This window comes from Elgaria multicarinata, chromosome 9 (genome assembly GCF_023053635.1).
Source record: "Elgaria multicarinata webbii isolate HBS135686 ecotype San Diego chromosome 9, rElgMul1.1.pri, whole genome shotgun sequence".
NCBI lineage: Eukaryota > Metazoa > Chordata > Lepidosauria > Squamata > Anguidae > Elgaria > Elgaria multicarinata.
In genome coordinates, this window is record NC_086179.1 from 29,393,688 (window position 1) to 29,419,398 (window position 25,711).

Here is a 25,711-nt window from a genome sequence, read left to right on the forward strand (position 1 = left end):
TTTGCGGAGCTCAGCCGGTCCTGTTACAAGCACCACTAAATAGCTGCCCTACTAATAATAATTAACATTTCATTTCCAGGTAACTGAAGGGTGCCTGCCACCCTCTTGAAAGATGGATTCCCAGTGTGAGGAAAAACCCAGGTGGTTCAGAGATTTTACAAGGCAGAATTCTAGCTTTGCCACAAAAGGTAAAAAGAGAACCATTATTTGGACTTCCATTATTCATAGTATGGTTGCCACGACAACAGAAGAAGTGACTGCAGGCCTGGGTGAGGCGGCTGGTAGTTGAACCGCGACTGCCGTTGTTAGGGAGCTCAGGGATGAAGTTCTCTGCCATTGTAGGGATAGTTTACAATTTAGAGACCTTCCTCATTTGAGACAATAGTAGTAGTAGTTTATTAATGCTTAGGCCATAGGCCATTCGCATACAAAATAAAAACACAGTATGTAGAATCAACAATATAAAACTACTACATGTAATCACAAACAGATCATACATAATAAAAGGATAAAATTCAGTACAATAAAAGCATTTTTTTTAAAAAAAAATATGACATTAAACAAAGAACTAACAACCTCGCAATTTATAGCCTTATTTATTATCATACATAATAAAAGGATAAAATTCAGTACAATTAAAAGCATAATTGGGATATAAAATTTGTAGTTAAATAAGAGCAAATCCAGCACAGTCAACTGCAATCTCAGTAATAAATCTTGCCCGAATTTTCATTGCTGCCAGGGCAAAAAGAGATACTTTGTGCGTTACCCTAGAGTCAGTGTCAGACAGGAGATAGAAAATCTTTTCTGAAGTGGTATTGAAGTGTAGTTGATATAGAATAGATTCCAAAAATTTGTTTCTTGGTTCAGAGTATAAAGAACAGAAGAACAAATAATGAGGCAGGCCCTCAATTTCTGGAGCCCCACAAATACACAGACGGAGGGCCAAAGGGGTGCGCTGATATCTGCCATCCGCATTTGAGACAATATTCAAGCCTTATTCGAAGCTGGCAAGGGTAATCTGTGGACATGCCCTAAGGCAGCCTTCCTCAACCTGGGGCGCTCCAGATGTATTGGACTGCATCTCCCAGAATGCCCCAGCCAGCTGGCTGGGGCATTCTGGGAGTTGTAGTCCAACACATCTGGAGCGCCCCAGGTTGAGGAAGGCTGCCCTAAGGTAACATGGGGCTTTTGGAGCAAAGTAAGGTCTGAGATTGCTGTACAAAAGCACTGACCGATACAGCAGCTTAAAGTTCTGCTTTACTGCCAGCCCTCATGCTGTGTTTTACGTTCATGAATCGCAAATCATTACAACCTTCTTCCGCTAATTGGCCTTTGGTTCAGAAATACTTTCTTTCCTCTATGTTTTCAAAATAGATGTTATATTATACCTTTTATATTATTATATATAGTTATAACTATTAAAATATATCTGTATTGATATACGCCCTCCTCTCAGTTACTCTTTTCCTGTGGAGACCATTCTGGAAAGGGAGAGGTTAGAATTTTAGAATGCGATGGCCCTCCAATTTCAGAACGATCTCCCCAATGAGGCCTGCCTGGTGCCAACATTGCTATCTTTTCGGCGCCAGATCAAGGGTTTTCTCTTCTCTCAAGCATTTAGCAGCAGGTGATGAGTTTGAATCGATCCCGGATCTGTTTTTTAGGTTTGTTTGATTGCTCAAAGTTATTTTTCGAATCATAGAACTGTGGAGTTGGAAGGGACAACAAGGATCATACTGCCTGTTGTAGGTTTTTATGGTTTTCAGTTTTGCATTTCGTTTTTAATGTTTTGATTTTTTTAAAAACAGCCAGAAAGCTTCAGCTATGGGGCAGGATAGAAACGTAATAAATAAATAAATACCGTATTTCTTCAATTGTAAGACGCCATCGATTGTAAGACGCACACTAATTTCAGTACCACCAACAGAAAAACAACAACAACTAAGACACACCCGCGATTCTAAGACGCACTCCATTTTTAGAGATGTCTATATGGAGAAAAAAGTGTGTCTTAGAATTGAAGAAATACGGTAAATAAATTTTATAGTGAGGCCTCCGAGGGTAGCGGGGAGGAAGAAATGGCTCCTGCCATTGCCTTCCCCTGCAGTACAGTGTTGGCTGAAAGGTCTGCCAATCTGGGACCCCAAAGGAAAGAGCTGTTGCTTGCTTCAACTTCTTTGTAGCCAAGGGCTGTAGCAGTAGTGCATAAACAAAGGAAGAGTGTTTGCATACACCACAAGCCCTTTCCATTGCTCCACGATGACATTAGTATGGATACTATAAACATCTTTAGCAAGAAGCTCATTTCTGTTTGTTTCTCTGCCAATCAAAGGCAAACAAAATGGATCATAGTGACTCTCTTGAGAATGCATCACCAAACTGTCGTGTAAGGTGACAGGGGAGTTGTAAAGTGCAGGAATCAAACTCATTTCTACTTAGAGTTGCCGTAAAGGAATCCCTTTAAGCATTCTATATATCTTCATTCCCCTTTCCCTAACACCAGCACCTAGCAATAGAGAGAGAGTGCCTGTCAGTCATTTTGTGGTTGTGGTTGTTTTAAAAAAGAGAAACATCCCATCACTCAACAAGCATACATCATGTGAATACTTTCCTTAAAGCAGTAAATGGTGTAAACGCCTAAGGACTGTAACAATAGTTTCTTCATTTCACTTTTTAAAAAATGAGTGAGAGGGAAACTTGCTTTTCAGATTTAGGAATAGACTTTTATTTTTACATAGACATAGGGCCTTGCTAGACCATGCCGGATAAGCCGGCAGGGAGGCGGGGCGACGCCTCAGCTCCTACACGCACAACGCGCAGGGACTCCAGAAGCCCTGTAGCGTCGGCCATTTTTGTTTTTAATTTAAAGGGGCCATGTGCGCCCCGAAGCTGCCGGACAAGGTAAGTGCCTTTTTAAAAAAAATTAAGCCCCCCCCCCGCTCCCGATCCCCCCTGCCATCCCCGATGCCTCCCTGCCCACTTTCCCCGCCTGTCCTCCCTCTCCCCGATGCCCGTGCCGCCCGTCCTCCCTCTCCCCGATGCCCGTGCCGCCCGTCCTCCCTCTCCCCGATGCCCGTGCTGCCCGTCCTCCCTCTCCCCGATGCCCGTGCCGCCCGTCCTCCCTCTCTCCGATGCCCGTGCCGCCCATCCCCCCCCCCGGCCCGATGGGCACAGCGCTCGTATGAGCACTGTGCCCAGTCCGTGGCTTTTCCCAGCTACTCGTAAGCCATGGACCTTGCTAGATGTCAGGCCGGGGCTGCGGAAAAGGCATGCCATAAGCGACTTTGCTTATGGCACGTTAGGGGAGGCTTCAGCGCGGCCTGACCCCGGATTCCCCTGTGCGTCATCTGGAAACTGGGCCTCACAGTGCGCTAAGGCCTCGTCTAGCAAGGCCCTTAGACAAGTCTTCTCCCAAACTGAGGCACAAATTAAAACTTTTGCAATATGGTCTAAACAAAAGTCTTTTTGCTAAAGGCAAGTTTTTTGTTAAAATCCTAGAGAATTGAAATTGCTTGCGTTTCTGTAATGAGATGATAAACAGCACAATTCAGAAGGAATGGGTGAGAAATAAGGACATTGCTTGAAGGACTTAGCAACTCTAGAGTAAGTGCAGGGGGTTTGATCCAGATTGGGACCCTAGCATGGGTGTAGAGGGACTTTATCCCTTCCCCCTCCTGATGTGGGGCTAATCCAGATCAGGGGCACACCTGCAGTTTCTGTTGCAAAATAGTGATCCATTTGTTCTACGGAGGATCCATGTTGGCCTGGATCAGATTCAGAAGTATGTTAAGATTTAATTTAATGTGTGTCATGGCTAAACAGACAATTGTATTAACCCTGGTAAATGCATTCTTCTAGAGTCCTTGCCAGTCTTTAGGGAAGTACTTCCAGGTCAGAGAATCCTCTTTCTAGACAGATTTGAGCTCCTAGACTTTCTTCTTCTAGAAATCAAGTACTGTGTGCACTCACCCTGAGTGCAGAAGCAGCTGTCTAGACAAGTCTGTATTCTTGTTTCCTTTAAAAGGGACATTATGTTCTTTACAAGACGGAAAACAGCCTGAGTCTAAAAGAATTCCCCTCTCAAATATAACATCAGACGGAAGCAAACTTTACACTGGGAAGCATTGCTTCTAAATTATTACATTGGCTTGTACACTTCCAGTATTTCCTCTCTGCTGGATTGAAAGTAACACATGTTCTCCAGCCTTTTTTATTATTATTTTAATGCCATTCTTTCAGACTTAGATTTACAGTAATTCAGCATTGCTCAGAGGAAACTAGCAGAGAAACCCCTGTTTCCTTTGATGCATTCCTAAGTCTCTTACTTGGAGAAGAAAATTGGTCTGGTATGTGATTCAAGCCAGCTTCCTCTGGTTGCCATCCAAAAGATAAAAACAGCACAACCTTGAATAACTGAGATGTTGCACTTTTTGTTACATGATGAAAAGCATTCTTTTTTGCACCACTTGCCTGTGCACAGACATTAGATCAAAATAATTAGACATCTCTGAATAAGCACAGAAGTGTAAAAGAGCTCCCGGTCCCCCCGCCCCCAATTCAGTGGCGATAAGCCACAAAACAAATGAGTGCCAATGGATAGAGTGTTGTACTTGGACCAGGAAGACCAGGGTTAAAAATCCATAATGTTCACTCGGTGAACATTATGAGCCAACAATGCGATATGGCTGCAAGAAAGGCAAATGCTATTTTGGGCTGCATTAATAGAAGTATAGCTTCCAAATCACGTGAGGTACTGGTTCCTCTCTATTCGGCCCTGGTTAGGCCTCATCTAGAGTATTGCGTCCAGTTCTGGGCTCCACAATTCAAGAAGGACGCAGACAAGCTGGAGCGTGTTCAGAGGAGGGCAACCAGGATGATCAGGGGTCTGGAAACAAAGCCCTATGAAGAGAGACTGAAAGAACTGGGCATGTTTAGCCTGGAGAAGAGAAGATTGAGGGAAGACATGATAGCACTCTTCAAATACTTAAAAGGTTGTCACACAGAGGAGGGCCAGGATCTCTTCTCGATCATCCCAGAGTGCAGGACACGGAATAACGGGCTCAAGTTACAGGAAGCCAGATTCTGGCTGGATATCAGGAAAAACTTCTGGACTGTTAGAGCAGTATGACAATGGAACCAGTTACCTAGGGAGGTTGTGGTCTCTCCCACACTAGAGGCATTCAAGAGGTAGCTGGACAACCATCTGTCAGGTATACTTTAGGGTGGATTCCTGCACTGAGCAGGGGGTTGGACTCGATGGCCTTATAGGCCCCTTCCAACTCTACTATTCTATGATTCTATGATCATGGGCTAGCTATTCTCTCTAAGCTTTACCTTCATTGCTCACCCATTTTGAAGACAGAATGGGAAAATTCTATGTACACTGCTTTTTGGAGGAAGATTGGGATACAAATGAGAACATGATTTTGCTTTTCACTAGAACAGAGATGGGGAACCTCCAGACCGCCACACTCCAACTCCCATCAGCCCAGGCCAGCATGGCCAGGAATGAGGGGAGTTGTAGTTTAATAATATCTGGGGGGGTCACATGTACCGATCCTTGCCCTAAACCATCTAACTTGGTTCAGTTGCTTGAATTACCTGGCACTAGTGTTATTTTTTACTACATTTATATTCTACCCTTCCTTCTAGGAGCTCAGAGCTGTGTACCTTGTTGTCTCCTCTCTCCAACTCACCTAAATGTTGCCCTCACAATCACTGTGTGAGGAAGGTTGGTCTGAAAGAATATGTGGTTGGCCAAAAGTTCATCCAGTCAGTTTCAGGGCTGAGTATAGTTTTGAACTCATATCTCCCTTGCCCTAGTCTGACACTCTAACCATCTCACCACTTTTTTTTTCTTTTTTCTTTTTTTTGCAGCTAAATCTCAAAACCAAACCAAATCTAAAAACAAAACAACAACAAAAAAAAAACCCAGTCCAGAGTGCACTGAGAACAAAAGAACATGAGAAGAGCCATGCTGGATCAGATCAAGGGTCCATTTAGTCTAGCACTCTGTTCACACAGTGGCCAACCAGCTGTCAATAGGAAATCACAAGCCAGACATGCATAGCATCCTCCCACCCATGGAGGTAGCATATAGTCCTTAGGACTAGTAGCTCTTGATAGCCTTGTCCCCCTGTTTCCCCGAATAATAATAATAATTAATAATAATAATAATAATAATAATAATTTTATTTATTTGTTACCCGCCTCTCCTTCTGGATCGAGGCAGGGTACAACATAAAGCAGAGAGTTTTGCAGTAATTTAAATGCATTTGGGACCATTCACTTTTTACATTAAACTTTGGGAAACTCTCCTGGAATTAGAACTTTTTGTTTTGATGTTGGGGCGTTGCCCTCTAGCTGCAGGAGGGTTCTGATGATGACCTTCAGTTCAAATTAAGCTGGAACAGTATGAGCTGTTCTACAATGATGGCCAAGGTACACCTGCCTTTTATCCATTTCGATCTTCACAAGTCCTGCAAACTATATTTTATATCCTTCAGATATCTCAAGAGAGTCATAATATCCTGCTCAGGTCTGTCATTTTACCAAGCAAAATACAATTTGTTCTTTTCATCATTCCCATGGAACAAACTTGCAATCTTGAAACCTAACCTCTGTCCATGCTCCATCCACCCCGTTTCATAGCAGGATGAAGTCAAATGTCTTTTGGTTTTATCCATACCTTGGGTGCTGCAAGAAGAATTTATGGGGTCACAAAGGAAATCATTTCACAATAGCTATTACTCTGGTTCTAACATTCTCTGCTCTCCAGAACACAATTTTTGTCTTCTCTCAGACAGTATCATATAGGAATCTCTTTGAACATGAGTCTGGGGGAATGTTTGCAGCTGTTACAGCGCTTTGAAGATTTACCCGTTAGATGAATGGTTTGGCCATATTTGTTTTCAATAGATTTCTTCCCTGCTCTGTTGCACTTGAATGTTTATTTTCGTTTATAATGGGGTGAGAACCAATGCAGAGAAATTGGGGAGTCATTTAGGGAACTGGGGAGGGAGGGGGGAATACAACACATCCTATGATGTTTCAGACTGCAGGTAGTATTCCTGAGGTATAAAAGCTCTTAGAATACAATGCCTTTTTGCAATGTAATCTTGATTTTTTCCCCAAGAGCAGCCTTAAAAACTAGTTGTGAATTAATGGAGCTAAATGAATTTGAAAATAATAGATGGGAAAAGAGCACTGTTTGTTTGTTCTTTCTTTCTTTCTTTCTTTCTTTCTTTCTTTCATTCATTCAAATTCCTGGTACATGTCAACTCATTTAAAAAAAAAACATTGCAGAGATGTTTGTATCAAAATATTTATTAGGGTTCTTTCTCCCACCCCCACCGCAGGGAAAAGAACAGCATTCTGATATTGTGCTTTATTATCATGTGATTCTGAGCTTCATCCCACGTACCCGTTTCCCTTGAATTATCCCCATAGTGTAAAGCTGTCGTTGTTGTTAGTTAATTAAATCACACCCTGGGCGGCAGCACTCCTAAGATCCTTTGCATACCAGGAAAAGGGTTTAAGGAGAAGAAATGTAAAAAAAAAAAATCGTTAAAAATCAATGGATAACCCAATCTTGATTCAAATTTAGTATGCTTAAAGCCCTCCTTAATATCTATTACTGTGCCAATTTTGATGTCTTTATCTTTAAAACTTATGCAGATGTAAGCATTTGTTTAATTTGTACTTTAAACATATTAAATCATCATCCTGAGCCCCCAGTGGCCGCTCGGAGAACAACAAAAGATTCACTTCTAAAGGGCTAGTAAAATATGTTGGTTCTTTTGGCCAAGAAGCACCATTAAAGTAGGATCCATGGGAGTGCTTCACAGTCAAAGCAGATTATAAGCTGGAAAACTTCAGAGTCCTTTGCACGCAATTTGCAGTGATTGCACAGTATAACGCTGGTGTGATTAAGCTAAAGTAATTGTATGATTTATAATGCTGTTGATAAAGTATATATTGTATTGTTTGCCACTCTGGAAACCTCAGTCACTGAAGGCAGAGGATGTATTTTTATTAAACAAAATATATAGACACAACCAGCATTGAAATGGGCCTGGAAACAAACTAGGAACCAATGAAGAAACAGTATCAGAGTAATATATGCTCCATATGCAATCAATTAACATTCTGGTAGCTGCATTAGTTGTAGTTTCCAGAAACATTCCAGAGTCAGCCCTCATAAAGCACATTGTATGTTAATTTAGAAGGCACTAAGACGTAAGTGACAATTGCCACATCAATCTTCTCTGGGAAAGGGTGTAGCTGATAACCAGCACCAAGTCCAGGAACAGCACCTCCAAGCTAGAAACCTGGTTCTTAGTGCAGAGTGTGCTCCCTACCAAAGTAAACTGTACACCAGCCTGCCCCAACCTGGTGTCCCCCAGTTGTGTAGGACTGCAGTTGGATGGCACCATGTCAAGGAGGGGTGGTGTACAACTAAGCCTGGATCAGCTGATTCCCCAACCAACATCACTTCTGATGTGCTCAGATTAAGCTTCTGTTTGCCCATATCCAGTCCATCACTGACTTCAGACAACAGTATCATCAGATTATTCTCTGTCTAACCTCACCCAGCAGTTTCGTGTGGATGTTAAATAGTCCAGGAGGCAAAATGGATCCCTCCAGAATCCTGCAAGTGGGATCCAAGGCAGTGGAATATAGATATAATAGCGGAAGATCCATTTTATTCTTGCCATTTCCCCCAGATCATTAAATTTTCATGGTTGACTATGTGGAGTTAATTAAAACAAATGACTTCAGGGCTGCATCTAAGCAACCAGAAATTATGCCTTAGCTAAAGGAGGAATAACAGTAACTCAAACCTACAAGAGGTTGACTGAAGGGAGTCACTGACAGCTGCTATATATAATGAGTCAGGCTTCAGTCCTAAAGTAAGTTAATTCAGATTGCAATCCTAAAGGCATTTTCCTGAGAGTAAGCCTTTTGAACATAGTTGGACTCACATCTGAATAAACATGCATAGGGTTGCACTATTAGGCTGTCATCCTAAACACACTTACTAGAGAGTAAACTACGTTGAATACAGTGGGACTCAGGCCTTTGCTAGACCAGGGGTTATCAATCGCCCCTGTGTGTCCAGATGATGCACAGGCGATCCCGGGCTCAGGGAGGGATCATCCCTCCCTGGCCCCAGGATAAAGCCCTACACTTTGGGCCCGCTTTTTCTCGCAGTCTCGGGCTGAGCCTGAGACCGCGATCGTGTGGCCCGTTTCCGTGGCTCCGCGCAATTACTCGCACGGAGCCAGGAGCACTGTGCCCATCGGGGCTAGGGTGCGGGGAGGGGGAAAGTTGGTAAAAAAAATTAAAAAACCACTTACCTTTGCGCAGGATCAATGGACCACTCCTGCCTCTTTAAGAATAAAAAAAAATGGCCTATGGAAAGGAGGACAGGGCTCTTGTATCTTTAACAGTTGTATAGAAAAGGGTGTCATTTGTAGGCATGCAGCACCTGATGAAATTCCCTCTTCATGACAACAGTTAAAGTCACGGGAGCCCTGCCCTCTTGACCAGATACAAAAGATGGCAGGGCTCCTGCAGCTTTAACTGTTGTGATGGAAGAGGGAATTTCATCAGGTGCTGCATGTCTACAAATGACATCTGCTGAAATTCCCTTTTCTATGAAACTGTTAACGTTACAGGAGCCCTGTCCTCCTGTTCATATGGTCATCCTACCAGGGTAAGGATGGCCAGCAGTGGTCTTGGAACACTGTGTTTTAGGTCAAAAGGCACACATGCATGTAAAAGTGATTTTTGCTTGAGATACAAAGGTATCATGGCCGACTCTACTCTAGTGAGCCGTCTTTGAAAATGTTGTTTTATGATTGATTACAGTTCTTCCCCATCCCTCCCATCCCCCAAGACCACAAGAAAAGAACTTTTCTCCAGAAGCAAACTCTGCCTACCTTTGAAGGCAGTATCTGCAATAACATCTAAAAAACAAAATTGGTTATTTTTTGCAATTTGCCCCACTGCATCTTCCAAAGCAAACTGGGATGACCTTTAAACAATAGTTTGCTTCTGCTCTGCCGGATCTGAACAAAAGCTTTCTATTTCATATGCATGTCTATGCAGCTGTAGATACTTCTATGGTGAAAGGTCAAGACATTTCCTGACCTTTGCAACGGATGACCTAATTGAAGAATCACTATGGCCTCTTTTGCTGCTGTTGTTGTTGCAATTTCAGAAAAGAACCAACGGGCAGCCTGATTCTCAAAATGCTCCAATTCCACAAGCATTGTGGAAATTACTGAAGCGCACTGAGCCACTCTGACCTATTTAACTAAGAAAACATGACCATTAATTCAAGCCATCATGAATGCACCCTCCGTGTAAGTCTGGGATGTGGTACTTGCAAATTGGAGTGGTACTTTGTAAAGTATCACACCAACTTTGTGTAAGTCTGGAGTGTGGTAGTTTGCAAAGGTAGGAGCAATCTCAGTCAATCAATCTTTTAAAATAGAATAATTGCAATGGAAGAAACCAAAACATTGTGCAAGCTACCCCCACCCCACCCCCAAATGATGAAAGGCTGGACTACTCTGCCTTAACACACCTTCAGGTGGTTGAATTCATGCCTCATTTGAACTGGTTAGCTGCTATGGCTTCACTCAGGTTCTTCGGAACCATATTCCTGTGATTGAGCAAGTGTGGTGTAGTGGCTAAAGTGTTGGACTGGGAATCAAGAGATCCAGATTCTGCTCCCAACTCGACCATGGAAGCTCACTGGGTGATTTTGGGCCAGTCACAGACTCTCAGCCCAACCTATCCCACAGGGTGGTTGTTGTGAGGATAAAATAGAGAGGAGGAGGATTATGTATGCCACCTTGAGTTCCTTGGAGGAATAAAGGCAGATTATTATAAGGAGGAGGAGGAGGAGGAGAAATGGTGGCCTCAGAATCTCAGTGGCGTAACAAATGGAAATTTAACTACCAGACCTCCTTGGGGAGTGGGATGGAGAAGCTATGCCATAGGTATCTGCAAGAATGTTTTCAGGGTATGTGTGTCCAGCATACTTAACTAACATCAGAGATAGTTCTACTGTTTCTGGTAGATCTGGCAATGGAGCAGAGGTGAGGCCTTAGCACCAAATCTTTAAAGCTAGGTAGACCTAACTTCTTGAAAATGTGTACACTAGGGCCTTAGCTCGACCTAAGGTTTATCCTGGGATCGTCCCTGCCTGCTCCCAGGATATCCTGTGTGTCATTTACATAAACAGGGACAATCCCGGGATAAACCTTAGGTCTAGCTAATGCCTAGGTCTACCCTTCCATTGTTTCTTAGTGGGGAGACTTGGTGTCCAGATGACATATTTCCATCTATGGAAGAATCCCTTCATTCTTTCCCTGGATCTCTTCACCACCTAATTAAATGCACCGGTGTGACAATCAACTTCACAAACAAGCACATACCATTTACTTTGAAATCATCCAAACTACTAGGAGAGTAGATAACAACATTAGACTACAAGGTCGTCCTGTGCTATTTTAACCCCCCTCCTAATGGATTTAACAATACTGAACTATACAGTATAACTATACAGGGCTAGCATAACTCACTTTCTCAGAGACAGCCCACCCTCTGCAATATGAATATGATGACAGACTATGCACTGGCATGTTTTTTTAATGCTTAGAAACTTGGCAGAGGGCAGGGAGTAATCACATTGTTTGCATATGAAATAAAATTTGAATTAGAAAGATTATGGACTCCTTCCTTTTTTACCATCTTTTGGTTTTGAGTAGACAGCATAACGTCTTGGCTTTTTGAATAGGAGGGGTTGAAGCTCAGTGATAAAAGCACACGCCTTGCATGTGGAAAGTCCCAGGTTCAATTCCTGGCTTCTCCAAGTAGGACTAGGAAAGAATCCTGCCTGAAACCTGCAGAGGCACTGCCAGTCAGTGTAGACAGTGCTGAACTAGATGGACCAATGGTTTGACTCGGTACAAGGCAGCTTCCTTTGTTCCTATGAATTGTTTTCTATGGCACAGCAACTGCCAACAGGGAAAACCAATAAAATAGTTAAAAAACAAACTTGGAAGTTCCTTCTTCAGACAATGGGTGTGTCAATCATTCCTATGATTTCATTCATTGGCTAAAAACACTGAAAGGCAGAAGGCTAGTTTCTCACGAAACAATAGGCCAGAATAGTGCCTGCACATGTCTTCATATCTTGAGTTCCACAAGGTCTAGGAAATGTTGGTATTCTGGGGATATTGGTTTACCCTCCCTGCAGACACCCACGTCAAATTATTTTAAAAGCACAGTAATATATGTGCTTTTAGAATATGTCCCCAATGGAAATGCAACTTGTTCAATTACATGTATTTGCTACCAAGATCATAATTAGATTCTGTGTTTCTGATAATTATTTGGGCAATCTACAACTTCAAGGATTGAAACCATTGGGCAGGGATTGGCACCCAAGCCTTCTCCAAACCCACAGCTGATTCTACCACCAAACCAAAATGGCAACTACAGTTTTGTGAACTGCCCAGAGAGCTCCGGCTATTGGGCGGTATAGAAATGTAATAAATAAATAAATAAATTGCCCAGGTTCAGAGCTCTTCTCAGTACTGTGTATCTGCTGTTTCTCCCTCATCCAGGCAAATGCAGTTGCCATTTTAATTTCCTCACAGCACCTCTAAATTGCGAGCCTCCAACACGGTGGGGGAATAAAAATGGCAGGCACCACTCCCTGACACACTGAAGAGCTGTTGCGTCAGAGTAGGCCAGCCTCCCCCAACCTGATGCCTTTCAGATGTTTTGGACCATAACTCCCAGCATTCCTGACTACTGGCCAGTTGTTTTGAGATCCAAAACAACTGGCAGGCACCAAGTTGGGGAAGGCTGGAGTATGCAATTCTGGGCTAGACAGACAAATAGTCTGACTTGATAGATGGCAGATTTCAAAGCACCTAACCTCTTGCAGCCAATCTAACTTCGGAAATATTTCTTGCATTATGAAGAAACATTCAATCCACCAACTCTGAGTCTTGTTTAAATAAACTTCCTTACTTTCACTTGGATGAAAGTTCTTTTACTGTATAAGATAACAAAATATGACCCGATTCTCTGTCCTTCGCCTTTTCCATCTGCGATCAGAGAAGGTTGCCACACAGCCAGTGCTAGTTGGCAGAATGAAGAGAAAAGCTGCGGTTGTAGGAGAAAAGTTATTTTCCCACAAGTCATTTAATTCTGTTAATGAATTTCCAGTTCCTTGAATTAACATGTAAAAGCTAGATTGAATTGAATGTAAATTTGATTTTAAAATGGCTTTCTGCTGGGGTCTATACAGCATTAACAAGTAATGCATGCAAGACAAAATGACCTTCCAAGCCTCACTTTTGAAGTTATGCAGACTTCTCCCCTAGTCTAGCCACACAGTTTGAGTGCCTAGCTACTTTTTTCCTCTGGGATAGTACCTATGTTTTCCCATTTTTGTCCCAAGCATAGGTCCTTTTTCAGAGTTTATGGTCCTCTTCTCAATAATTTGAGATTAAGGCCTAATCTACACCAAGCAGGCTATTGCACTATAAAAGGCAGGAGCCACACCAAGCAGGATAGAGCAGTATGAAAGCGGTATATTGTATGTGCCCAACAGTTGTCAGCGCATTTTAATACTGCTACAAAGCAGTAGTGTGGCTCCCGCCTTTTATATACCGCTTTCATAGTGCAATAGCCTGCTTGGTGTAGATTAGGCCTAAATCACTCTTACTTTGTATTGAGTTTAATGCAATTGCTATTTTCAGAAGGTTTAATTAAATTTTGTCTCCTAATAATTGCAAAAATAATGTATATATGTGGCAAGGAGATTCTATTTTTGCATGCAAGAGAGAACGAGGTCTCCAGATCCTTGTCTGCCTCTCTGTCAGCATTTAGACAAGCAGTCAAGGGAAGCCTATCCCCCTGCTGTGTTAATAAGCACTGTTCCCTCCCAGACATATCTGCTGGTTTGTAGAGACTCAGAGACCCTGCTGTGTTAATAACCAGTATCCCATTCTGCACGAAATACACAGAGTACATTTTTGAATTTACATGTCTGTTTTCTGTTGTCACCACAGCCAGACGCTCACACAAATGTCACGTGTTTGGCTTTAGTTGAAAGGGGTGCATGTAGTCAGGTAATGGGCTGCCTTTTTTCAGCTCAAACGGTGCTTCCAGACAGAGGGCTCCTAGCTAACGATCAAAAGGTATTATGCAGCTATTCCATTTTTTCTTACTTAACTTTTTTTCTGGTAAGAAAAAAGACGTAGTAGTGATTGGAAAACATGGGAGGGCTCTAAAATGAAGACATTGGACATATCTACACCTAAGGGTATAGCAAGAGGGAGGAGAATCGCGGATTTACCTGCTTCCACGGTCCTCCCTCAGCATCTAGACGGCTGTGCGACGTCCCAGAAGGCAAGAGGGACGTCGCGGCCACCATTTTAAAAAATGGCTGTGCAGAAAAAAGTTAAAAAAAAACCCACAAACCCTAACCCCACCCCACTACCATCCCAGGGATGGTGAAATTGCTGCCCCACCCCCATGGGCACAGAGTCTCCCTGCGCAGCTCCATGTCCAGACCCACTACTCACAGGGGACAACCCAGGAAGGTGGCCACATTGCCCGCACTCCTCAGATGGTCCTGGGACTGTGGAAATATCGGGAAATCCATGGTCCCAGATATCCTGGGGAAAGTCCCTAACCCTGGGATATCTGGCAGGTGTAGACATGGCCATTGAGATCCTTCATAGAAACGAAATAAGGCACACTCATGACTGGCCACTCGTGGAAGTTTATGGGTTCTTTTGACGTTAACCTACTGCACATCTTCTGCACCTTCCCCACTAATTCCATTCTTTAAAAAAATGTGGATATCCCAATTCTGCTGAAATATTGCAGGAGTTCTTACTGTGTGCATGGAAGTTGCGCTACAAAGCACCCATTCAGGGCTACAAGCACTGAGAGGAGCGGAAGTCTCCATTATAGACCACATGGTCACCCCTCTCCGGCCGTGTAATGCAGGCCATTACAATTGCACAAGAAAAGCAGGAAGCAAAGCCCCGGTAAGGCAACACTATTTTCTCTTAATCTAAAGAAGCCCCTTATCTGGATGTCCCCACCACCACCAAGGGAATGTTCTGTGAATCAGGCAGTGCAATTGCACAATAAAATCCTCATTTGGAAGCACCCAAAATGTGTTTAAACTCCCCAGCCTGATATTTCTATACCTAAATACAGTTTATCAGTTGCTCTACAGGGGTCTCATGCAACTTTAAAAGGATTGATGTCATTGCACCTTCCAGATGCTAAAGCCCACTTCACTTCAGGACCTGGCAACGTTAATTTTTTGCAAGTCATTTTTATTATATGAACGCTGCAATCTGAAGCATATTGAAATTATTGGGAAATATGTCTGGGAAAACTTGGGTAAGACTAGGCTGTAGATGAAACCAGTGTAGTATAACTGCTAGTGTTGGGTTTTAACAATGGTTTTGCTCAGCCATGCAATGTATGCAGTGGCCTTGAGCAATTCACTACGGCTCAGTCCAACTTACCTGATTGGGTTGTTCTGAGGATAAAGTAAGATATCTCCATGTATATGGCTTTCAGCTCTATGGAAGGGTGGGACACAACTAAATAAATTAATTGGTTCAGGTATCTCACCCTTATTAGCTGTTTAGCAGCCACATTTTGCCTTTAGGGAACAGGTGTGTTCAAACCTTTACAAATAGAAATCAAGGCAGCCTTGTTTGTTTATTTATTGGAACTGCCTATTTCATTATATCCTAACATGAACTTTAAAACCTTTCTCAGAAGCAGTTCAGCAAATTCCATTTGGATTCAAATTTTTATGGCAGGCAGAGACTTTTATTTTACATTCTGATGTTCAATCCTTTAAAAATAGTTACCAGCAATAACTCTCTCTCTCTCTCTTTAGTATAGGTAAGGATATAAACAAAAAGAAAGTATGTCATTGATACAATTCCTCTCTTAGGAACTTGTAAGAACAGAATAAACACAGAAAATGGCTTCCAGGAATCTAAGGTTTGATCATGCTTGGCTTATCAAACAGATGGTAATGAATTAAAATAAAATATAGGTCCATGCGTATTTTTCTCTTTTCTCAGGCAATCAAATCTGCAATCTAAAAACTATGAGCATCATCAGAGGGAAAATCGTGTTTCCCTACAGTCACTTTGGCCTCCTGCTGCTGTCCCACAATAGGGATGAGCAACTTCCCCCTTCCTTCACACGGGGAAGAAAGAGGAAGCAGCAATGGCCACGTGGCCCATTCAGTGGGCGTTTTTAATCGTGCTGCTTTTTCTGCACCCAGCAGGAAATGGCGGCAAGTTTCGTTTAAAAACAGATTTACCAGGTCTTATTTTGTGCAGGAAAAAAGACCAGAAGGAGCAGGAGTCATGTGGGAGGCAGAGGGCGTTGTCGAAACCACCCGCAAAAAAATGTGAATGGCCAGTGATAGAACACTTGTCTGCATTCCTTAAACCACTGCAAATCTGATCACAGCAGATGGAGGACAGCCTTTGTCCAATGAGGGATTACACAAGCATTAACATTTAGTATTGAAGAAGAAGAAGAAGAAGAAGAAGAAGAAGAAGAAGAAGAAGAAGAAGAAGAAGCCGCCTCTCTTCCATTTCTGAATACAATTTTGTGAACTGCCCAGAGAGCTTTGGCTATTGGGCGGTATAGAAATGCAATAAATAAATAAATACAAACGAGACAGATTTCTGCTCCTAAAAGAATGAGTTTTGTTCTCGCCAGTAGCACTCCTTTTCTCCAAAGGAGAACCAAAAGTCTTGTTACACTTTGCTTTGCTGCATTCTGTTCATACTGTCGACTCTTTCTGGTGGTGGTGGTGGTTTAAAACGTTATTTGGTTTTTAATTTTGTAAGATGCCTTTCTTCACAGTGAAAGGAGGGATATAAATTCTATGAATAAGAATGACAATCTTGGTTCTTTTCATGAACCAAATGTTTCATAGCATTCAAGTTTCAACAACCACCCTCATCCTCTCCCAATACATCCAAGGGACAAAACTCTGTAGCCCATTTTCTGATGAAGAGTTGCAATCCCGTTTAAAATGGTCATTAAATATTCCCCCAAAGCTAAACTTCTTTAAAAGGAGGGTAGGAAGGGAATCAACACCATTCACATTTTTATTGGCTTTTTATTTCATACAAAAGACAGTATCAGATTAAAAATACAAACACTTTGGGTGATTATCCAGATTTTCCCCTGCCTCATAGAGATCAAACCAAACAATGAACAAAACAAAAAGAAAAAACAATTTATTTTTAAAGGTAACATTTTGGCCAGAGCTGTAAAATAATGCTGCACCAATTAAATTACACCAAAATATATTATTATACCTTTGAAATGGCTTTCAGACCAATAAATAAAAAAAGACAAATTCAAATAAAAAAGTCAACTTTGAAATACAAAAAAAGTAAAGAAAAAAAGAACCTCCCAAATTAAATAAGAAAAAAAAACCCACAACGCTAATAATAACAATGTGCAGTCAAGTGTTCTGCTTCTTCTAGGAATGATAACATGCCAGTAAGTCCCTAAAGAACATTTTCCAGTTTGGCAGCAATCAATCATTCACATTTGTACATAGGATAGCAGGCCTGGGCAAGAGTCTAGGTAGAACTGAATCTGAGGACAATTCTTAGTTCCTCCCAGGAGCAGTTGCAAGTTCCCTTTCCTTCACTACATATATCAATTAAATATTTAATTGAGCCAGATGGACCGGCGATGTAACTCAGCACTATTCCATTGAAATAAAACTCCATTAGGACAACTGAGATGGGTTCCGTCATAGCAGCCAAGGGAGCAAGGCCTGGATCAAAATACAGTCTTTTTACTAATGGAAAATTTATCCAAACACTCTGTTGTTGTTGTTTTTTAAAAAAACAACTACAGAAAATCTTTAGACTTTTGTACACTCCCCCAGACCAAAATTCTATACTCACTTCAGAATAAACCCCATTGAACTCGGTAAGACTACTTCTGAGTAAACATGCTTTAGGATTGGGCTGCACATCTATTACATGGAATGAAAATTAGAGTTGCAATTCCAGAGAGGGTATGTGCCTTGGCATCAAATTGTGACAGACATCAAACAGTATAAAAAGAATGAGAATATTTTCTTACCAAAGGGAAGATGGGGCAAAACCTGTCTCCATACCTATAAGTGCAACATATGTGGATTTTATGGGGATTTAATGCTGTTTTGACCAGTACTTAATAATTAATTTGGTCCTACGCCCTATGGAAAGATACAGCTGTCCTGAAAAATAAGAAGAGACATTCTGGGAAACAAACCAAGTTAGTTTACCTGTCTGACTGTGAAGTAAAGTGTCCTGACACCAATTAGGCAGTTTGGACATTATGAGAAATTTAAACCAACACTTCCTTCTAGCTCAAGTATGTCTTTAACTTTGAATTTGGCACTAGTTTCCTATAACTTTTGGACCCTAGAAGTAGAGTGGGCTGAATTCTGTTCTCAGCAAAAGTCATAAATTTGGCACTGCTTAAATGCAGGAACAGAATCTTGGCCTATTATCTGTAGTTAAGTGTAAATGCTGACTTCTTTTTTTAAGCTGCAAACAATTTGGCATTGTAAGATAATTTAATAATTCAATTCTATTGAAACTAAACTGCTTGCTGCGATAACTGTGAACAAAAGTGGGCCAATTGATTCTGAATTGCCCAGGCCTGTCAAACACATAGTGCCTATTTAAAAAGAGGCTTACATTCAGGTAATCCAGTAGACCCAAGCGGTACCTTTATGGGAGTTGAAGCCTTTAACTGCAATATTTAAAATTACGTCCATGAGATAAATGTTGTCTTCTCCAATTTAACCTCATTGGCCGTGCAGTATCAGCCACAATACACACACATACTATCCTATTACCTTCTTCTTACTCATAAACCACATTCCTTCTATAACCCCACTAGATTACTTACTGACAAGGGCTCTGGAATTCTGTGCTAAACCTCCAGAACTCTGCAACCATAAAACTAAAATTCTGCAACTGATCAAACTAAAATTCACCTATATCAGTTTGCATAAGCAAATGTACGGGTTCATACATTTTCTTAATCTTCATGGTTCACATAATTTGCATAGATGAACAAGTGGGTTGTCCTTTCAGAATTTCTTCTTCCTTTTGAGCGGGGAGCGGGGGGCGGCGGAGATTGTCCGGTCTCATTTCCAGACCTGTGCAGGAATGTCTTCAATTCATGAAGATTCACCTGCATTCTGTCTTGATAGATCCTGCCTTCTAAAAAAGGGGGTGGGAAGAGGAAATGGCAAGCCGCTCAGTGTGCTTGCCTGGTCCTTCTTAGCTTTCCTGCATGTTGATTTCTTGCCCTAATCTGTTTTTAGATTATCAGTTGCTCTTTCTAGTATGAGGTTTTGGATTGGCTACTTCTGTAGGGTGACCAAATGGAAAGGAGGACAGGGCTCCTGTGTCTTTAACAGTTGTATGGAAAAATGAATTTCAGCAGGTGTCATTTGCATGCATGCAGCATCTGGTGAAATTCCCTCTTCAACACAACAGTTAAAGTTGCAGGAGCCCTGCCCTCTTGACCGGATACAGAAGAGGCCAGGGCTCCTGCAGCTTTAACTGTTGTGATGAAGAGGGAATGTCACCAAGTGCTGGTGCATAAGAATGATACCAGCTGAAATCCCCTTTTCTCTACAACTGTTAAAGATACAGGAGCCCTGTCCTCCTTTACATAGGGTCGCCCTAACTTCTGCTACATTTAACCCTTTGCCTAGGCGCACGTCTTATCTTCTTCCTCTGTATCATGATTCTGTAGAAACTAACCTTTTTTATTTGGTTCTGAGTCTTCTTACAAGACCTGTCTAGCAAGACTGGGGAAGATAAGAGAAAGGTACCAGAAAGAAGACATGGTATGCAATCTAATTCAGAGAAATTAAGGCATAACAATTGTTTAATGGCACATAGTACTCCATTAGTTTCAAGTGGAGTTAAGCACTCCTAACTTTCTCTGGATTGTGCCAGCAGACTGATGGTCATGTGGAAATCACAGGTGTGAAGTATGAACAGAAACTGGTAACACATTTTTTCTTTGCAGCTTTTTCTCAGCAACCAAGAATGGCAGAATTTTGTTGTTTTTAAAGAAGAAAGTGGAGATTCCCAAGAATCTACTGAAGGTAGCCACTTCTGTCAAATAGATTCCATGCTCTCTAGCCTCATTGTGGCCATGCAGATTTCCAGAGCCCCTGCTTGCTTCTTTTTGCTTGGAAGAAGGTTTCTTCTTCCTCACTACCAGCTCTTCATCCTTTTACTACATTGCTATCTCTTCCAAGCCTAAATTCTATAAATACAAAACACTTCCATTTAAATTACTAAATGCTTTTCACAAGGTAGCACTATCAGCTGATAACTGGCAATGCCAACCATTGATTGGGTACGTATACTTGCATCGATGTATGCAACAGAAAGCCAAATGCTGCATGTATATATCTGTGGATCAGGGCCTTGTGTGGCTGGAAATCAGAAAATGTCATTAGCTTAAACATATGGATGTTAACCAATCCACCTGCAAATGATTTCTTATACTTAACAGCTGACTTTAAAATGATTATTATTTTTTACTCTTTAGTATTATAGCTTTTCCAGTGGTTAGTTACCTTCTCTAATATAAATATATGTACCCTTTTTCCAGTTTACATTTTGTCTAGCTTCAGCTTACAGCCACTGGAACATGATCCTTTTCTGTCTGCCAGATTCCAGAGGTTTTGCTTCATACATTATTGTAACTTCTTTGGACATTAGGTAGTATTTTGATTGTGTGAGCTATTGGGTTGCATAATGAGAATGAGATGAATTTTTCCTCGACATAACTGAAGGATTTCTGCTCAGTCTGTCTGTTCAATGTCACTTCAATAATGCTACCACTGTCAGCAAATTGATATATTGGACCAACTCCATCATAAAGGTACCCAAGACCCTTTCTTTCCAGCCCTGCTATCACCCCCACCCTGCTAGTTAAGTTTGTTACAGATCTCCAGAGCTTTCTTGTAGACCTGAGTGACATCATCCATGTCTGTAAGAAGGGAAAAACTGCTATCGCCTGTCCGGTTCCGATAACGCTTCAGGTACTGTGGTCGTGAACGGTTTTGGAGTCCCTGGAAATCCTGGATCTGGAGGACGTTTTCAGCAGACACACAGCTCCTTATTCTAAGCCTGTTCTCTTGCAAGTCCACCAAGTCAAAAGAGTCACTGGACAAGATGCTGTCGTCACTTATCACACTAGAAGGGCGGCTGTAACTTCGAGATAACCCATCTCCACGCAGGCCTGCTTCCTCCATGGATTCCAGTGTTGGTGTGTCAGGGCTGATCAAAGCTGAATCTGTGCTACTGGTGGAATACTTGCTGCTATGTTTTAAAATACCCTTGCGCCTGTAGGAATGGCTGTGAGTCTCTATCCTTAATGTTTCAATGATGCCTGGGGATGTGTCACTGATTCCTGCCTCCTCATTATGGTCCAAGAGTTCTGAAGATTCACTCCGTTCTGGAGATGAGTAGTAGCCAGATTCTCTTTGCTGAGTCTTCTTGAGAATTCCTTTTTTTGGCATTAAGGAAGACTGTTTAGTGCTGTATTTACCCATTATCTCCCCCTCCACAGTGTTCTTGATGGACATGCCTGTCCTACATAACTCCTGCTCCTTTTTAAAAGTGGACGGCAATACTGGATTGACTACTCCTTCTATAAATCCTGCACTATGAGATCGATGTTCACTATTGCTCCTTTTCTTCAAGATGCCTTTTGGCCTCTTGGAGTTTAATTTGCATGCATTTTCAATTCCTCCTTCCTGGATAGACTGTGCAATGTCATTTTCCTTCTTTGATTTTTTCAGGGATCTCTGTCTCTCTAGCATGGCTTCAGATCCTTTTGGTTTGGAAAGGCACTTCATTTTGGTATCAGTTTCTGGCTGGAGGCCACTGGAACGATGATGCCAATCTATGAACCTAGACAGCAGAGGGGACTCAGAGTCTTGCAGGGCATCACAATCACAAACACTGCTCTTATAGCCCCAGTTAACCCACCAGTGGTTGGCTATGTCTTCAATGGTTGCTCTGCGCTCAGGATTCACCATCAGCATCCATCTGATCAAACCTCGAGCATCTATAGATGAAAAAATACCAATTAAAACTATTCCATTTATAGATCTTTTTACTTTACTTCTAGATCAGAAATATGTCCTAGGAACAGATACACCAAAGCACTACAAGAGAAGGAAAGAACTGTAGCTGTTTTATAACCATCTATCTTGTATTCCCTAACTGCAGATTCATGATACAAACTGCCTCTGTGTTTTAGTAAACTTTGTTTGCTTTCCATATTAAGGTTGGCTTCATGGAGTACAAGGACATTGAATCACTATAGCCTAGTTCTCACCAAGATGGTAAACCAGTGTCTGGGTTATACCACTTCAGCCTGCAGACAGAGCTCCGATGAATGAATGAGTGCTCCTCCATACAATAGATAAACAAAACTCTGCATCTAGAAGACTAGAAATCAGGGAGAATACTAAACCATAATCCTTCTTGCTATTTTCTAGTTTTCTATGTGGAGGGAATTTTTGTACGTAGGAACATTCCATCATGTGGATCTCTTCTCGATCCTCCCAGAGTGCAGGACACGGAATAACGGGCTCAAGTTAAAGGAAGCCAGATTCCAGCTGGACATCAGGAAAAACTTCCTAACTGTTAGAGCAGTACGACAATGGAATCAGTTACCTAGGAAGGTTGTGGGCTCTCCCACACTAGAGGCCTTCAAGAGGCAGCTGGACAACCGTCTGTCAGGGATGCTTTAGGGTGGATTCCTGCATTGAGCAGGGGGTTGGACTCGATGGCCTTGTAGGCCCCTTCCAACTCTGCTATTCTATGATTCTAAGATTCTGTGTGAACCTGCAGGCTGAAGTGGTATAACTCAGGATAGGGATGCTTGAGGATTTCATTTGGTCTGCATTTTTAAGCGAATCAATCAGATTTACATTTTTTCAAATTAACACACAGATCAGAATGCAATTATCATTTGTTTTTCACATTTCTTCAAATTCCTTCAAATGCTGTTGGCTTAAAAAAAGTATGAAAATACATATAAAATGTTTAACTGAAGTTAAAAATATGTACAAAACTGCTTATCTTACGGTAACATGCATGGCGCAATGAACATTTTTTGTGGGGGAAAATGGTTAACAATGACGTGGATTTTCATGCAATGTTGTTTCAAATCACATCTTATTTATTTATTTAATTGATTAGTAATACTTATATACCACTTAATATAATAAAATCACTAAGTGGTTTGATGTAAGATCGATGTGGAGACAGGATGAAACAGACTCTGAATGAACACATGTGAAAATGACACAGACTGGGAACAGCCTTCGCCCAGAATGAGATTTACCACCTCAGTGGGAGAAAGATGACAGGTCCTTGGCATGCCCATGTTCACCATCCCACATGATGGGCAAGGAGCTTTTCCCATGATAGAAATGGGTTTTTTTCTAAAAAACCTAGTATGCCTGTTTTACGCTAAGCTGGCATCATGTTAGTTCAGGACTGCAAGTATAAGAAGCTAGGCAAGGTAGGATTTATGTTCTTTGTTGAAGTTCTGCCTGACAAGCATGACCTTTTCAGGAGCTCCCATTTTTATTATGAGGATGGAAGCTGATTGTAAAAGAATGTAAGATCCTGATGATAACCAAATAGTCAGGAGAAGTGGAACAACAAAGAGAGTCTTACAATGCCGTATGTAATGGAATTTCATTTGGATTATAATTGGTAATTTTGTTATCTATGATAATTGTACTGGTGCCTAAAACTTGCAGAACTGGGTTTTTACATAGCTTCCCCGGTTGTCCAACTTATGGCATTGCCTCAGCAATGGGGTTATTATTCAGTATTTGCATTAGACTCCAAGTGTGCTGTCTCTTGCAACTAAGGCCTTAGCTAGACCTAGCAGGACGGAGGGGTGAAGATCTCGCAATATTTTTATCGCGAGATCTCCCCCTCTGTACACACACAGTGCGCAACCACCTCAGAGGGAAAGGTGTCGCGCCTGCCATTTTGGGATTTTTTCTTAAAGGAGAAGATGCGCACGAGCGGTCATGGGCAAAAGGTAAAGCTTTTTTTTTTTTAAAAAAAAGTATTATTTTCCCTGCTCACCCCACCCCACCCCCAATGGGTGCAGTGCTCCTGAGGAGCTCTGCACCCCATGCGCAGGTCCCGGCTCCTCACGACTAACTGCGAGGAACCGGGACAAACCGCGACACCCGCACACATGTTCCACAGTCCCAGGCTCAGCCTGAGACCGCGAAAAAAGTGGGCTTAAAGGGTAGGGTGAGATTCTGGGGCAAGGGAGCGATCATCCCTCCCTGATCCTGGGATCCCCTGTGCGTCATGTGGATTCACAAGGACGATCCCGGGGATCGCCCCGGGATTTCGCCCCATCTAGCCAAGGCCTGTGAAGGGCTCTGAGCCTGTATAATCTAAGAGCACCCACACATTGGTGATTTTTATTATTGTAGAGAGTTCTCCTCCAGATGTTCCACAATAGACTTTTAAAAACCATCAATGCTATAATCAAATCGCACTGGGGCAAACCTGCTGTCTATCACCTATCTTCCTGCTTCATCCACCTAGGTCCTCCATAAACTAAGGGTCAGAAAATAGGTGAAACAAGCCATTAAAACCCTTATTGTTTTAATTCACTATGCCAGGTCTTTTTGATACCTGAAGGCTGTGTTGGTTCACGATATTCTCCACTGCTGATCTGCCTGATTAGATTTTTGTGATCAAAGCCATCAAAGGGCATCGTTCCATAAACCAGAGTGTAAAGTAATACACCAAGGGCCCAGCTGTCAACCTAGACCAGAGAGACAAGAAACACAAAGGCTAAAAAAGTGAACTTTTGAAGTCTATGAAATTACCAGAGGAACAGAACATCCAGCCATTCTTAATAATGAGCATATGGGTATCCTGTGGAAAATCTGGCAATTTGTATGCAAAATGAATGAAAACAACTTTTAAAGGTTATTCCATGCCAGAAATGAACAATGTATTTTAATTATAGGTTCTGCACTGCAGGGTGAAACTACAATATCTCTGTTAAATGGCCATTCAGCCTTTGCTTAAATAGTGAAGGAGAACCCACATACTCACGAGGCAAACTCTTCCACTGTTGAGCAGCTCTCACTGTTAAGAAGTTTCTTCTAATGTTTAGCCAAAATCTGCTTCCCTACAATTTCTACCTGTTGGGTCTAGTATTTCCTTCTGGAGCAACAGGGAACAACTCTGCTCCATTTTCTGCATGGCAGCCTTTCAGATATCTGAAGATCACTATCATGTCTCTCCTTAATAGCCTCTTCTCCAGACTAAACCTACCCAACTCTTTCAGCCTGTGTGGTGCACAGGGAGCTCTCTGATGAACTGAGACTCCAAAGAGATAGGTATAAGAAACTGAAGGAGGGACTTATTACCAAAGAGGAATACAAATGTCCCCCATTTTTCCTTCTCATGGGAATAGTTTGTGACTGTGCCTTCAGTATTTCAATTTTCATGGTCTTCCATCCCTCCTGAACTCTTTTCTCCTTCAGGATTTCTAACCATGGGGTCCC

At 42.0% G+C, this 25,711-nt stretch overlaps 1 protein-coding gene across 1 annotated transcript in view; it reads right to left on the reverse strand.

Annotated features, from left to right (window-relative positions):
• Positions 1-19,649: 19,649 nt before the first annotated feature.
• NUAK1 (NUAK family kinase 1) overlaps positions 19,650-25,711 on the reverse strand; it is a 58,994-nt gene continuing 52,932 nt past the window's right edge. The window contains exons 6-7 of the mRNA XM_063133415.1: positions 24,828-24,960; positions 19,650-22,212 (exon numbers count right to left, since the gene is read on the reverse strand). Of these exons, the coding sequence (XP_062989485.1) occupies positions 21,068-22,212; positions 24,828-24,960 (1,278 nt within the window). The 3' untranslated portion in view covers positions 19,650-21,067. The remainder of the gene's footprint in view (positions 22,213-24,827; positions 24,961-25,711) is intronic.